The sequence below is a fragment of the Stigmatopora argus genome, chromosome 9 (genome assembly GCF_051989625.1).
Source record: "Stigmatopora argus isolate UIUO_Sarg chromosome 9, RoL_Sarg_1.0, whole genome shotgun sequence".
Taxonomy (NCBI): Eukaryota; Metazoa; Chordata; class Actinopteri; order Syngnathiformes; family Syngnathidae; genus Stigmatopora; species Stigmatopora argus.
In genome coordinates this window covers 10,208,651-10,223,490 of record NC_135395.1, presented here as the reverse complement: position 1 = coordinate 10,223,490, position 14,840 = coordinate 10,208,651, and the positions used below count along the sequence as shown (strand labels likewise).

At 45.7% G+C, this 14,840-nt stretch overlaps 3 protein-coding genes across 3 annotated transcripts; 1 reads left to right on the top strand and 2 right to left on the bottom strand.

The window, feature by feature from the left end:
* Positions 1–198: 198 nt before the first annotated feature.
* tstd2 (thiosulfate sulfurtransferase like domain containing 2) lies at positions 199–3,064 on the bottom strand. Its single transcript, XM_077609589.1, has 9 exons — positions 2,857–3,064; positions 2,117–2,400; positions 1,899–2,007; positions 1,706–1,825; positions 1,515–1,620; positions 1,327–1,442; positions 1,091–1,249; positions 767–905; positions 199–707 (listed from the first exon to the last, which is right to left on the bottom strand). The coding sequence occupies exons 1-9, from the start codon at positions 2,983–2,985 to the stop codon at positions 484–486; spliced, it is 1,386 nt and encodes a 461-aa protein (XP_077465715.1). The 5' UTR covers positions 2,986–3,064; the 3' UTR covers positions 199–483.
* Positions 3,065–3,346: 282 nt separating this feature from the next.
* ncbp1 (nuclear cap binding protein subunit 1) lies at positions 3,347–8,962 on the top strand. Its single transcript, XM_077609586.1, has 23 exons — positions 3,347–3,563; positions 4,037–4,125; positions 4,247–4,347; positions 4,428–4,584; positions 4,652–4,759; positions 4,840–4,961; positions 5,049–5,118; positions 5,194–5,409; positions 5,589–5,686; positions 5,785–5,848; positions 5,923–6,033; positions 6,134–6,198; positions 6,334–6,396; positions 6,459–6,533; positions 6,634–6,737; positions 6,862–6,981; positions 7,129–7,231; positions 7,310–7,403; positions 7,478–7,581; positions 7,651–7,768; positions 7,859–8,002; positions 8,088–8,201; positions 8,275–8,962. The coding sequence occupies exons 1-23, from the start codon at positions 3,530–3,532 to the stop codon at positions 8,386–8,388; spliced, it is 2,388 nt and encodes a 795-aa protein (XP_077465712.1). The 5' UTR covers positions 3,347–3,529; the 3' UTR covers positions 8,389–8,962.
* Positions 8,892–14,215, bottom strand: slc49a3 (solute carrier family 49 member 3). Its single transcript, XM_077609587.1, has 10 exons — positions 13,657–14,215; positions 12,736–12,894; positions 12,445–12,658; positions 11,445–11,521; positions 11,244–11,381; positions 11,048–11,164; positions 9,731–9,883; positions 9,509–9,666; positions 9,328–9,431; positions 8,892–9,179 (listed from the first exon to the last, which is right to left on the bottom strand). The coding sequence occupies exons 1-10, from the start codon at positions 13,948–13,950 to the stop codon at positions 9,016–9,018; spliced, it is 1,578 nt and encodes a 525-aa protein (XP_077465713.1). The 5' UTR covers positions 13,951–14,215; the 3' UTR covers positions 8,892–9,015.
* Between the last annotated feature and the right edge of the window lie 625 nt (positions 14,216–14,840).

Genomic DNA, 14,840 nt, shown 5'->3' with positions numbered 1-14,840 from the left:
TGAAATAGGCTAAATATGATTTCATTTGATATGCAAATGAGAAGGGAAAAAAATATCTGCCAACAATATTGGAAAATAATAGTTCAACTTGATTTGTTGATGACATTTTTTCAGCACAGTATAGCAATCGTCATTTTTCTTTGCATGCTATTGACATGAAAACATACAAAATAGAAACACACACATCATCAACACTAATTGAAATTGTTGTCTCATTTATTTCCGTAAGGCAGTGTGTAATATGTGACATTGTTGTCCCTGATAGTCATATAAAACCACCCCAGAGAATGAAGTCATAATATTAAGATTTAAATCTTGATGATTATGAGAATAAAGTCACAATATTATGAGATTAAAATCAGAAAATGAGAAAAAAAGTTCTAATATGACAAGACGGAAGTCATAATACTACATTATATTCTGTGTAAACATGAAACATTGATTTCCTGACCCATGTGAGTATAATTGTTGGACTTTGTGTACCTAAAGAAGTAGCTTGTCATTCTCCATGACATCTTGAGGGATCCTTGGACGTCCGTCGGTGCACTGGCACTCCTCTTTCCGCCGCGCGCCGCCAGCGGCGCAGCCGAGGCAGCACGCCGTACGCCCCTCCGAGCGGCAGGCGGGACAGGAGAGGACCAGCTGCCGGCAGAAGCGCGTGGTGCACAGCTGGTAACGGTCCCAAGGGTGAGCGCAGTACCTGCAAACTAAAAAGGGAGGAAGAGTCGAGAAGGCGGAATAAAGATGAGTGGCGGAATCAGCTCACCGCCGATGACATCGTCATTGGTGGAGATGGCGTAGCGTTCGTCAAAAACAAAGAGTTTCCCGCGGTAGAAGCCGTCCGGGAAGCGTTCCAGGTACTTGTGGATTCCACCTTTTAGCTGGTAAACTTCTTTGCACACGTTCTGCAAGCAAGGGAGGAAGACAGGGTGAAATTGGACTAATTGCGTACTATGCATTTTACAATTTTACAATGAACTCCATCGATTAGTGTGCCTTAAGTATTTGCAATTGATGACATCAAATAAATGATTGACAATTGTTTTTTTTTCAACAATGCTTTTCTTTCAGCTAAATGTGAACTGCTTACTTTGGAGCAAAGGTAAGCGGATCCTCTCTCACAGCGGATGCCTCCAGTGCAGTACATGAGAACCTTCTTGTCACGGAAGAGCTCCAGGTTCTTGTCCACGTAGTCTGGAAAGTAGCTGAACTTGCGGATGTCTGGGGCCAGACATCCCGAGAACTGACCCTGATTGGATGGGATGAAGAGTGTATGAAATCCCGCACTTGACCTCCTCCATAAACAAGCGGGATGTCATCACGTACGATTTTACTTTCGTAAAAGTTACGGCAGTCCAGCAGGACGGTGTCACTGTGCTCATCTCCCTCGGCCAGCAGGGTTTCCACTTCTTTGTGAAATTCTTCTGGCTCCAGGTGAGCTCCTGACCAGAAAAAAAAACTAAAACTAAACCAGCAAAACATGTCATGCCAAGTTATCATCAGATCATAGTTACCTGCGAGTCGATAGGAGAGAACCTCAGGGTCCAATCCCATTGGGACGATTTCCTTGAAGACCCCCACCTTCAGCTCGGGAAAACACCGAGGACCGCCGTCGCTTGTCTTAACCCGTGCAAACAATAGCACTGAAATGTCATCATTCCCTGCCATCTGGGTTTGAATGTCATTTTTTGGCAGAACACCAGACCTTAAAATCCTCTTTAACCATGTGGAAATGCGGATGCGAGCACATGGCATCCACGTAGACCTCAGTGGCGACGCGGGTACCGCCTACTGTTCCGTTGATGCCCTCACTGGATAATCTTACCTGAAGATAATACTACATTCATCACGTCTGGCAAAAAAAGTCAAGTCACGTCACTTCCCCGACGATTGCGGACCTTGCCGGTTAGGCGGAGACGCTGGCACAAAGCTGTCTGCCAAGCGCAGATGATGTGCGGGTCCTCCACGTGGCAGTACTTGTAGTACAGCAGAACTTTTCCAGGTCCACTGGATGGAAAAACAATACTTAGTTACTCTCCTACACCAATGACATCATTATCAGTGCAACACCAAAACCTATGACAAGTTTTGCTTAAAAATGATGTACAATACATACTTCTCAAGCTGCTCCTCGGGGATATGACTAATATCTGGCATCCATGCAGAGAAGTTCTCAGACGAGCTTTCTTCGCCGGGTTGGGCGTCATCTTCTTCCTCTCGGCTAAGCGTAAGCTCGTAATGGGCCCAAGCCAGCCGCTGGATTTCGCCGGCGTGCGTCCTGGCGACGTGCCGATGTACCGTGGCGTGCTCTGTGAAGGTAAATCCACAGCAGCGCCAATATTGACTCGACCCTGCTTCGGGACCTGCTTCCCGCTTGGATGACACAAAGGCAGCGAATGCCTAAAAAGATCGGTTCTCTTGTTAATGGGGTTTGACAATATGGGATCAGTCAAAATGTATTGGACGTGCACCGTTGTATTTATTTGCAGTGTTGCATTAATACACTGTTGCTGTACTAATTGACAGAAAGGTTGCGCTGAAATATTGCGACTGTGCATAAAAAAAAACATTGTTCGTTCATTTTTTTTTCATTACAACTCATCCACCACTAGATGGCGGTAAATATATGGCTTGCAGGAAAGTAGCGAATGTTGTCTGATGGGCTATTGTTCTTTGGATATCATAGTTTTGTGAAATTTACCTTCAGTTATTACTGGAAAATATTTATGAGAGTACATCTGCACTTTCTTCAAATTGAAGTTCACTTCACACTCTTATCCAGTGTTAATCCAGCAAAAATAAGTATAAATATCTACTGCGAGTAAAGTGACTTCAGTCTAAATGTACACGTTGTACCTTCCTTTTGTTGAGGTTGTAGAGTCGTCTGAGAGGTGCACACAGCTGTTTCTCCTCCTTAAATCGATAACCAGTCGAAGTGGATTTTTCTTTTTCACAATCCTGAAACTCTGAGCATATTGAAGCCATGTTTATTTCTTGCCGCAGTAATCCCCCCAAAATGCTTCGAATGGGGAACCGGACGGATTAAGCGGTTGCACTATTGCGGTGTATGTGTTTGGGGTGTGGGTATTTTAAATATTTAGATTTTTATGTAACCAAACCAAATGTTGCTGTGCCATTTTAAACAAACAAGTCGTTGTAAAACTGGTTGAAACCTGAGAAATATTTAACTATTTCAAAGTACATGTATGTTTTGCGAATAGGAAACGCAAAATGGCCAATGTGCGACAGCGGCTCACCTCGTTTGTTCATAGCGCTTATCCGACATCTAGTGTCATATATGTGATATCAATGGCCAACATTTTGAAATGACAGGCCGAGCAGAACATTTGGTTGCATTTCCGCTTGCTACCGGATGTGTGCCTCACTTGAATGGGCTGGCTAAGCTAGGCTGTTCGTTGCGTTTATTCGCTCACCACCGAGCCGAATAGTAGGCTAAAAGGCGCAGTTTTTTTTAGTGTATCTTGGTGACTTTTTTCTGCGCAGTATTCACGGCGAAATAGATTAAAACATGTCCAGAAGACGACACAGCGACTCCTATGATGGTAAGATCGACTTTTACGAACCCCACGTTGAGTCGAATTAATTGCACCTAGTCGATATTGGCCAATCGACCAATGTTCTTTGTTATTCTGCATTCCCTTTCATCGTATTTATTCATAATCACTGAGGGGCCATTTTCGAGAAATCCTGAAAGTGTACTGACGTTTGATTGTGTTCCGATCCTCTAATTTGTTCGCATAGTAAAACCGCCGCCATGTAAAGTAGCTAGCTAGTTAGCATTGTTTTTAGCTTCTGAGTTAGTGACAAGGTGGTGAATAGTGGTTTATTTATCCATTTGTATTTTAAACAAACGCTCAAAGTCGGAATTATGGCTCGACCGATTTAGATTCTTTATGATCGAATCTGATTTATTGTAATTCAGGATGTCGATGTTCAATATTTGGAGCCGTAATGGTTTTAATGAATGGAATTCTTTTTTTTTTTTGCCCCGGATGCCTCTCTGCAAAACCAACAGGAGGTCAGGATCACAAGAGGAGGAGAACCACTGAGCCAACGGAGATCGAAGACAGTTTGGAGTCTCTCATATGCAACGTAGGAGAAAAGGTAACTTGCACATGCAATTTAACTTCTATTGTACAGTTGTGTTTTGAGCTCTTTTTATTTTGGAGAGGACTCCAAAAGCCTGGTATAAGACGAATAAAAGCGCTAATGTTTGTGTGCTCAGAGCAAGTCGTCCTTGGAAAGCAACTTAGAGGGTCTCGCCGGCGTGTTGGAAGCAGACCTTCCCAATTACAAGAACAAAATCCTTCGGATTTTATGTGCCGTGTAAGTAGAACGGCTCTTTTCACATACTTGCGCTCTAGTTGCTAAGCGACAGTCATCGTTTGAGGGTCTCGCATTCGCAGGGCTCGCCTCCTCCCTGAGAAGATGACGGTGTACACCACGCTGGTGGGCCTCCTCAACGCCAGAAACTACAACTTTGGCGGCGAGTTCGTGGAGGCCATGATTCGGCAGCTGAAGGAGACATTGAAGAACAACCATTACAACGAGGCCTGTTACTTGGTAAAGCGGAACGGCACGTGACCGCGAGGGTGACCTTTTCGACCGCTAAGTGTGTTTTTTTTTTTAGGTGCGCTTCCTATCCGACTTGGTCAACTGCCACGTGATTGCAGCTCCTTCCATGGTGGCCATGTTTGAGAACTTCATCAGTGTTACGCAGGAGGAGGATGTACCTCAGGTAAGATAACACGCCGCCAGTGGGAACTTTGTAGACTGTTTGTAAACTGCATTTTTTCTCTCTCTACCTTTGGCGCAAAGGTCCGATCCGATTGGTTCGTGTTAGTGGTGTTGTCCTGCCTGCCGTGGGTGGGCAAGGAGCTCTACGAGAAGAAGGATGTGGAGATGGACCGACTCCTCAGTCAGATTGAAGGATACCTCAAGTAGGACTTCACGTTCCTTTTTTCCTTACTGTCTAATGTCTCATTTTTTAAGAATAATAATTTGCATCTTTTACCTGCTTCTGTCAGGAGGCGCGTAAAGACTCACCTTCCCATGCTTCAGGTTTGGACAGCGGAGAAGCCCCACCCACAAGAGGAGGTGAGCCAATCCGGCTCATTTTGAACAGAGCCCGGGCCAGAAAGCGCTTATCCAGCCGACTCTGCTTTCTTGCAGTACTTGGACTGCCTTTGGGCGCAGATCCAGAAGCTGAAGAAAGACCGCTGGCAGGAGCGCCACATCCTGCGGCCATACATCGCCTTTGACAGCGTGCTGTGCGAGGCCCTGCAGCACAACCTGCCCCCTTTCACGCCGCCGGGACACATGCCAGACGCCCGGTACCCCGTGCCCCGCGTCGTTTTCCGCATGTTCGACTACACCGACGCCCCCGAGGTAAGCCGTGTTGAATGGTGACCACGTTAACTCGTCGTATAGCCAAGCTATAAAAATATCTCAATATATCCCCATTGTAGAAAATTGCAACACCCCAACGACTGACAGTCTGAATTTACCGTTAACCCGCGTATCGGATGAGAAACTGCTTTTTACGTACTTCCCTATATTGCCACTAGGGTCCAGTCATGCCCGGCAGTCATTCTGTGGAGAGGTTCGTGATCGAAGAGAATCTCCACTGTATCATTAAGACACACTGGCGAGAACGCAGGATCTGGTAAATTTGGTTTCCCAACGCACACACACTTTTTTTTTTCTTTTCCCCTTAAGTCCACTGTATATTTGTTGTGTTCATGTAGATGTGTTATGTTGCAGCGCCGCCCAATTACTCAGCTACCCCGGCAAAAGTAAAATACCGCTCAACTATCACATTGTGGAGGTAAGCTCCGTTTGTCGGCACGCTCCCGGAAAACATCAAATTGTCCACGATGAGATTGTTTTGTTTACCTTCAGGTGATTTTTGGAGAACTGTTTCAACTGCCCTTGCCGCCTCAAATCGACGTGACGTACACGTCACTGCTGATCGAACTGTGCAAACAGCATCCCGGATCGTTGCCGCAAGTCGTATCCTGGTCTGGATTTGGATTCGTGGGCCATTTTCAGCTCTAATTCATCTCTTAAATTGGAATGAAAATGTTAGTGTTTCTTTAACTCGTTGCCTCAGTTGGCTCAAGCTACAGAGATGCTCTACATGCGGCTGGACACCATGAACACCACCTGCGTTGACCGGTAAAGTTGTTGTTGTTTTCTCCACTATAAGGCGAGGCCAAACTGAAAGAAAGTGGGACTGATGGTCCCTAAAAGACGGGAATAACGTTTGATTTTTCCGTCAACTTTTTTCCCGCTTGGCACTTTTTGTTCCAGGCTCATCAACTGGTTTTCCCACCACCTGAGCAACTTCCAGTTCCGCTGGAGCTGGGACGATTGGTGAGCGTCGCTTTGGAAACTGAGCTCGGACGGACCGCGGCAACCTTTGTTGTTTTGCATAGGGCGGACTGTTTGGCGGTGGATCTGGAGAAACCCAAACCCAAATTTGTCAAAGAGGTTCTGGAGAAATGTATGAGGTATGTCATTAAGGGGCTGACAATTTATCGATACGATGTAAATCTAGCGCATTGAATTGGATAGAAATCAATAAAATGTCTACCTGTATGCCTTCCGCAGATTGTCCTACCACCAGAGGATAGTGGAACTGGTCCCGCCCACCTTCGCCGCGCTCATCCCAGCCGAGCCGATCTTCATTTACAAATACGTCGAGGAAAGCGCTTGTAAGTCATTTTCCCCATGATAGCTTGCAAGCATTAAAAAGTGTTCCCAATGATTCAATGTACTAACCTTAATTTAAGATATATAAAAAGCACAATCTTTTGAAGTATTTTGTCCTTTTGTCAGCATTGCCGGGCTACCCTGTCTCCATCACCATCGGCAACGCCATCAAGAACAGAGCTTCCAACGAGGAGATCCTCACCATCCTCAAAGACGTGCCCAACCCCAACCAAGATGATGACGAAGGTTAGTTGAAGTCTCGATCGCATATTTTTGTTGTTGCTACGTCTCTCTGATTTCCGATTACTCGATCGGGGCCTCCCCTGCTGACAACTGCTTCCGTCCGATTGCTCGATTCGTGGCAATTTGAAATGCCCTTTCCTCTCCCGGCAGACGAAGGGGACAGCTTCAATCCGCTGAAGGTAGACGTCTTCTTACAAACCCTTCTTCACCTGGCCGCCAAGTCCTTCAGCCACTCCTTCAGCGCCCTCGGCAAGTAAGTCCACCTCGGAACCGCCGTGATTCAAACGGGCAGGAAGCTAGCGAGGAGCCGCAACCCGACCGCCTTTTCCAGGTTTCACGAAATCCTCAAGAACCTGACGGAGAGTGACGAGGGTAAACTGCACATTTTGAAGGTGGTCTATCAGGTGTGGAAGAACCACCCGCAGGTAGGAGACGCCTCGTCGTCCGGGTTTTCCGTTCTCCGCCCGCCCACCGACCGGGCCCTCCTCCGATTGTCCAGATGATCGCCGTGCTGGTGGACAAGATGATCCGCACCCAGATCGTGGACTGCGCCGCCGTGGCCAATTGGCTCTTCTCTCAGGACATGGCTCACGAGTTCACCAGGTTCTCGGTTCGCCCCGCTCCACTTCCTCCTGGGCTTTCCGCTTTGACGTTTCTTCTCTCCTCGCTCAGACTTTACATTTGGGAGATTCTGCACTCGACCATCAGAAAGATGAACAAACACGTCCAGAAGATCCAGAAGGAGCTGGAGGAGGCCAAAGACAAGCTGGACAAGCAGCAAAACAAGAAGGTAGCCCGTCCGACGGAAGACCCGTCCGGCCCGTCTTTCGTTCCAAATTCCAACACCGCTCGGCTCTCCGTCTTTTTGCGCGCCGCACAGCCGAAGGACAGCGGGGACGAAGAGGACATGGAGAAGAACAGCGAGGACGAGGAGGGTCAGCTGGAGGAGCAGATCGAGAGGCTGCAGGAAAAGGTGGAGGCGGCCCAGAGTGAGCAGAAGAACCTCTTCCTTGTCATATTCCAGGTGGGCAAGCCTTTCTTTTCTTATCTCGTCACCCTTTTTTAGTGCGCTAATCCTAATGTCTAACACGTAATTCAACGTCCTTCAGCGTTTCATCATGCTGTTGACGGAGCACCTGGTTCGATGCGAGACGGGCAGCGTCGACGTCAGCACGCCGTGGTATAAGAACTGCGTGGAGAGGCTGCAGGAGATCTTTCGCATGGTAACGCCGTCAACGCCAACACGGGCAGTCTGAATAAAGTGCTCACGTGACCGGCGCACTTTCTCCTCCTCAGCACCACGCCACCATCCAGCAGTACATGGGCACGCTGGAGAACCTGCTGTTCACGGCCGAGCTGGACCACCACATCCTGGCCGTCTACCAGCAGTTTTGCGCCCTCAAGTTTTGAAAACCTGCACGTGGAATTTTCCGGCTCTTGCATCAAGAATCATCCCCCATCCATAGGAAAAAAAACATGTTTTTTTTTTTTTGTTTTTGTTTTTTTTAAACGCTGGTAGTGCAAGCCCATATAGAAAATTATATTTTCTTTTTTTATATATATATATTTGTTTCATGTGCAAATGAAATAGGATTAAAAGTCCCAAGTCCTTTAAAGTACATTTGTATTGACTTTCTTGATGGCTTGTAAAATGAAGGGGTAAGATTTAATAGAATAATTTGTTTTCAATTTTTGCGTGAGCTTTGTTAATTGGGATTTGAATTATTTTAAATATACCAGTGCATCATTTGGCTTTCATGAATTTCTTGTCTTTGACCATTGATTCTTTGCTTATCTATCTGATGAGAGGATTATTTAGCAATACTGAATTATGAATTACATTTTCTTTTTTTGTAATTTAATCTGAACCTTTGATCATAGGCGATGACGTCTAGTCAGCTGAACACGCCTGATAAGTTTTTAAAATATTTATGTACAAATGTAATGTTGACATCTTTTATAAAAATACATAAGGTAAAATTATCGTACACGTTGGTCACTTATTAAAAAGAAAATTAAAATGATGCTACTTAGCGGTCATGTGTCTACGCTGAGCGGGGCAGGGGGGACGGATCCGTGGTCCCGCTTGTGCCCGTAGGTGGGGTCCTTTTCAGCTTCTAGCCGCTTGTAGCGTGTGTGAAAGAAGACGACGAAGAGGACGGTGAAGAAGGTGGAGAATCCTGCCAGCACCATCATGGATACTACAGGATTAAAACATTAAAAAAATAAGACACGTGCGCTTTGTGTACAATATAAAAAGTGTGAATATGATTCAAATAACACGGGTCCCCGAAAATCCGGAATTGATACGGGTCGGGGGCCCAGCCGAAAAAGTCTTGGATACGTTACCTTTCCAGCTCTGAGACACGACGCCGCACGTCGAGCGCGGCGAATCGGCGAGGGGCGTGGCCAAATACTGGAGGAGGCCGGTGTAGCCGATGGAAAAGATTTGTCTGCAAAGACGGAAGAAACCCAGCAGAACCCCTCAGCTCGGGAGAAGAGCCGAGGCGCCGGCGATGGAATTTCGTACCCCGAGATGAAGATCAGCCCCGCCGTGGAAGCTTCTCCCACCGGATAGGAACATTCCACGGAAAGCTCCATGGCCACGGGGTAAGTAGAAAAGCCGAAGAAGCCGAAGAGCGAGCACGCCACGGCCACGGCGACGTTCTGTCGCTGCATCAGGCACACCTGGGCCCGAATGGAGGAACGTCTGAGCCGCTCCGGAGCGCGAGACGGAAAGCGGCGGACTTACCACGGAGAACGCGATGCCCGCCAAGGTGGAGAGGGACATGTTGATCTTGATGGACTCTATGAAGCGTTTGCTCTTGTCCACGTAGAGCCCCAGGAAGGCGGCGCCCACGATGCCGAAGACGATGAAGAGGGCGCCGCAGAGGCCCGCAAAGTCCTGCAAGTAAGTAAAGTGAGTTTGTCTTCATTTTTTTCCCCCTCTTCGCTGGGCACCTTTTATCTGGTGGAACTCATACAGTGGTACTTCGACATACGATCGTAATCCGTTCCGAGACTGAGATCGTATGTCGAGCTTTTCGTAACTCGAGCGAACGTTTCCCATTGAAATGAATGGAAAACAAATTAATTCGTTCCAACCCTCTGAAAAAACACCAAAAACAGGATATTGGATTGGATTTTTTTTCTTCATTTCTTCTAATTCGCCATATATTCACAAAGTAATAAATAACGAGTGGCTAATAGTAATAAAATGTGTTTAATAGATGTAAAATTAGACGCATTACACGGAGGTGGAGGTGGGGGCTGTTTGGGGGGACTTTATCCACGGCAACAACGCACTCGTAAACGAACAAACAAATTTAAATTAACTTGGATAAATATATACAGACACTCAAACATGCGTTTAATGTAACTTTACACAAAACTGAATTCTAGTTTTGTCTTAATCTTTTGTTACCTTCGTTTTCCGGGTTAGCGGTTTGCCACGCCTCCACCACCACGTTCGCTATCGATGGACTGTTTGCTGTTGTGTTGCCTTCAAAATATTCCGAAAATGATGCACACAAATGTCCTCACAATAGGATAACGCACGACCACTTGCCAACGAGAAATAGTCTTTAAAGAACGATCGCTGGACCTTCTTTCCTTAGAAAGAATAACAGGAAATGCAATAGCTGAGCTTACCACGTATTGAATGTGGGTAATGAAGTTTTATTCTATTGGTGTTGTGTGCATGAGTATACTTCATTACCCAGAAAGCCCTCTTTTTGCCCGCGCATGCGCATTGTGCGTTTCCTGGTCGAAACTCGTCTGAATAAATCGTTCAGTCTTCGTAGATATAGTAGTCATACACGTAAGAGATGCGGCCAAAAAATGATAAACAGCCTCTCATGTCATGACCTCCTGGCTTCGTCGCATCTCGAAATGTTAATTGTATCGCGCGCGAATTATCCGATCGAAATTTTCGTCGTAACACGAGCATGTCGTATGACAAGCACAAGTTGTATCACGAGGTACCACTGTAGTCCGGAAAAATGTCATTTATGTCTCTAAATGCCCACCGACGGCCGAGCGTTTCTGCCAAGAGAACATTCCGACTCACGTTAGTGTATCCCTGCACGCAGAGGATCTGGTCCAGCAGCGTGGAGAAGCACGTGAAGATGCCCACGCCGGAGCCGAAGCACAGCAGCAGCAACATATACGCTCGGTTCTTCAGCAACTGCGTGGCCCAAAAGCATAACAATTCAGGTTTTGCTCCACGCAGACCCGCCGGAAACGTCAACGGGACCCGTCCTTACCAGTTTGACGCCCTCGACGAAAGATTCCGAGTTGGAAAATTCCGCGCTGGCCGATGGTGGCGTCGGCGGGGCGCTGCTGCGGATGCTCACCGTCGCCAGGAAACAGATGAAGCAAGACGGAACGGCGTAGGCTAACATCTGGAGACGGACGGGAGCTCCGTCGAGGGTTGTCCCGTGTTTACATCAGTGCATGTAACTTACCAGGTAGGGGATTCTACTGGGGTGGTCCGCAATCGCCGGTGACACCACGTTGGCCACCAGAAGTCCCAGCGGGTTGGCTGCGGAGGCAAATACCACGCTCATTTATGATTGGACATCTAGTTTAACTCATGAAGACATATTTCTTATCCAGTGGACCCCCGGGTTACGGGCTACACGGTCGATTGGTCGCCGGTCTTTTGGTCGCCCGGAAGGTTATTGATAATTACCATTTAAATCGTTGCTCAAATTCCCTAAATACAAACTGTGAATTACTATTTAGTCATACTTAATGCCCTATTAATTATTAGGCTCATCTTGTTTTCAAACGTGTACCTTCTTCTGTCTACCTGAAAGAATTCAAAGAATTTGCAATCGGAAGACACCGGCCGGCCCGGCTGCTAAAAATAGCATCTCTTACACGCACGAGTCAAAGTGGCGGCCCGGGGGCCAAATCTGGCCCGCCGCATCATTTTGTGCGGCCCGAGAAAGTAAATCATGAGTGCCGACTTTCTGTTTTAGGATCAAATTAAAATGAAGAGTATAGATGTATATTAAATTTCCTGATTTTCCCCCTTTTAAATCAATAATTGTAATTTTTTAATCCCTTTTTTCTGTGTTTTAGTTCAAAAATCATTTTGTAAAATCTAAAAATATATAAAAAAGCTAAAATAAACATTGTTTTAGATCTATAAAAAACCTGAATATTCAGGGCTTTTAATTCAGTTCTTTTAATCCATTTATAAAAAAAAAAAATCAAAATATTATATCTAAAATTTATCCGGCCCACATAAAATCGAGTTGACGTTAATGCGGCCCGCGAACCAACCCAAGTCCGACACCCTTGTCTTACCGTAACTACATGTCAAAAAGGACATGTTGCTAATGCGCTAATCGTAGGGTATCGTAGATTGATTTCCTGACCTGCGCATTGCCAGACAATCATTATCGTGACTCTCGTATCGTATCGGGAGGTGGCCAGCGGTGGCTGCTAAAAGCTCACCCATGGACGCCAACATGTTAGCGGTGGCCCTCTGGTGGTCCGGAAACCACAGCGCTGCCATCTTGGTGGGCGTGAAGATGATAAGCGGCTGCGCCAACGCCGCCAGCACCTGGCCCGTCATCACCATCTCATAAGGGACGTAGAAGAATTGGGGCGGACTTCCCATGATGCGCATGACGGCGCCGAACATGTTTAACCAGGAGCCCAGGATGAGCTGAGGACGAGCAAAATCACTGTCAGCAACAGTAAGAGTAAGATGGCGCTCATTACGATACTATCGGAAAACGTTACCGTGAAGCGCAGTCCGAGCGTGTCCAGCATCCAGGTGGTGCCGAAGCTGAGCGGAATGGACACCACCATGTAGACCAGAGACAACCAGTTAATGTCTGCCAAAGTGACCTTCAGGTACTGGGCAGACTGGTCCGCCACTGGTGCAAAGGTTAGCCATAGCTGCGGAACATGAATGCAAAAGGTGAATGATGGTTCATTCCCCCCCAATTTGCGATTTTTCGTTGTTTTCCAGTTTATTTGTTTTAAAATAACATTCACTGCCAGTCCTCCATGTCTGCCATTAACAATAATAGTAAATGAGCTCATTTGGGGAAATTTCAATGTTAATTTTAAAGTAGTTACAGGTCCAATCCTGTTGATTTTGTTAACCTGTTTTCATTTGCTGTACATTTTGGGAATGCTAACTTAAATCCTTTTCCTATTGATTTCAGGTCTTTTTTGCATTGGAAATGAATGTAGCCATTGGAAATATATAATAAAGTAATTTGCAAAAAAAGAAAAAAACTATCCAACAAGTGTGTGCCTTGATTTCCTTGATTGTTTCATTGAAAACAAAGAACGACACAATCTCTCACGATCCGAAAACCGGTCCCGCAGGTTCCATCACGAGACTGAAGGTCATGTGATATCATAAAACAGGAAATACATTTTTTTTCAAAAAAACTCCTAAAAAAAAATCTAACCCAAATCACTGTTACCTAATACAAGCAAAATAATTGCAAGTCTTGAAAAAAAACAAAGACTTTGCCGTACCACGCAATACAACTTTATTGACATTAAAACGCTATTGTCAACGGAACGCATTCGTCCCCAAAACGTATCAGGGTCATTCGATAAGGTTGAGCATTAACTGTGGAAAAAAAAAGTCGTTTTTGCAAGGTATTATTATCTCATCAGAGCCGTGGCTGATAAAGAGCTCACCGTGGCATTGGAGCAGTTGAGCAGGCACAGCACCAGGAGGACCAGCCACCTCCTCTTGTACACTTTAAAGTGAAGCAACTTCTTGAGGTCCTCGTTCGGAGAAGAATCCTCTACTTGCGCCTGCACCGGCGAGGACAGCTCGGATGAGGAGGAGAAGTCAACTGGGTCCACTTGGTCCACATGTTCGACTTGGTCCACTTGGTCCACTTGGTCCACTTGGTCCACTTGGTCCACTTGGTCCACTTGGTCTACTTGTTCCACTTGGTCCAATAGGTCTACTTGGTCGCTCTCCATCGTGGACGGACGGCCGGTCGAGCTAATTTGGTGGCGACATTGCCTCAACTTTGCTTTCCATATTTGCCAACGTTTTAAAAAGGAAGACACGTCAGGCGAGAGGAAACAAAGTTCACAAGCGATCGACCGTCTGGTCAACCTAAAGAGCAACTTTGAACCCGGCGATGGAAACGACAAAAACTGACATAAATGCTAATTAAGTAAACGCTAGTTAGTTTGCTGGCCCGAAGATCTTCTATTGCCACAGGATATGGAGATGGGCCGCTCTCGCACGCACATCTGGAGGGATAGTACAACTTCAAACTTAAGTTTTCGATTTTTTTTTCATTTTTAAAAGTTGTAATCTTTTCTCACATTATGCAGTTTGAACCTTAACCCTTCATATGACATATTAGTGTTGTACTAACCACTTTCCCCCCCCCAATTCTTATTCCTGTATCCGGCTGTCTGGTAGTATATACACCAACGCCAGTACTGTAACGATACCACGATTATTTATTTAAATAAATTTATTATTATTTTTATATATTTATTTATATTTATGTACCACTGCTAGAGCTGTGATTGTTAGAATGGATGGATGGAGAAATTTTGACCTGAAATCTAATCCAAATCATTCTAACCATGACGATCTAATCATTACCAAAAAACATCCAGAGAAAGAGTTCTTTCTTTTAATAAGAGCTCCACCCTTTCTTAGATTTCAAGAGAAGTGAAAGTCGCTCGAAAAAAAAATGGAAAGAGCGATTATACGAACTAGATTGACAGATTAACCCAAAAAATAGTTTGCTCGAGAACCGGGTCGAATGTCATATTATTAAAATTATAGAGAATAGGCTGTTGGGGGATCATTTTAAACGTTGTAATGACAAATTTTGCCAGAAGAGGGC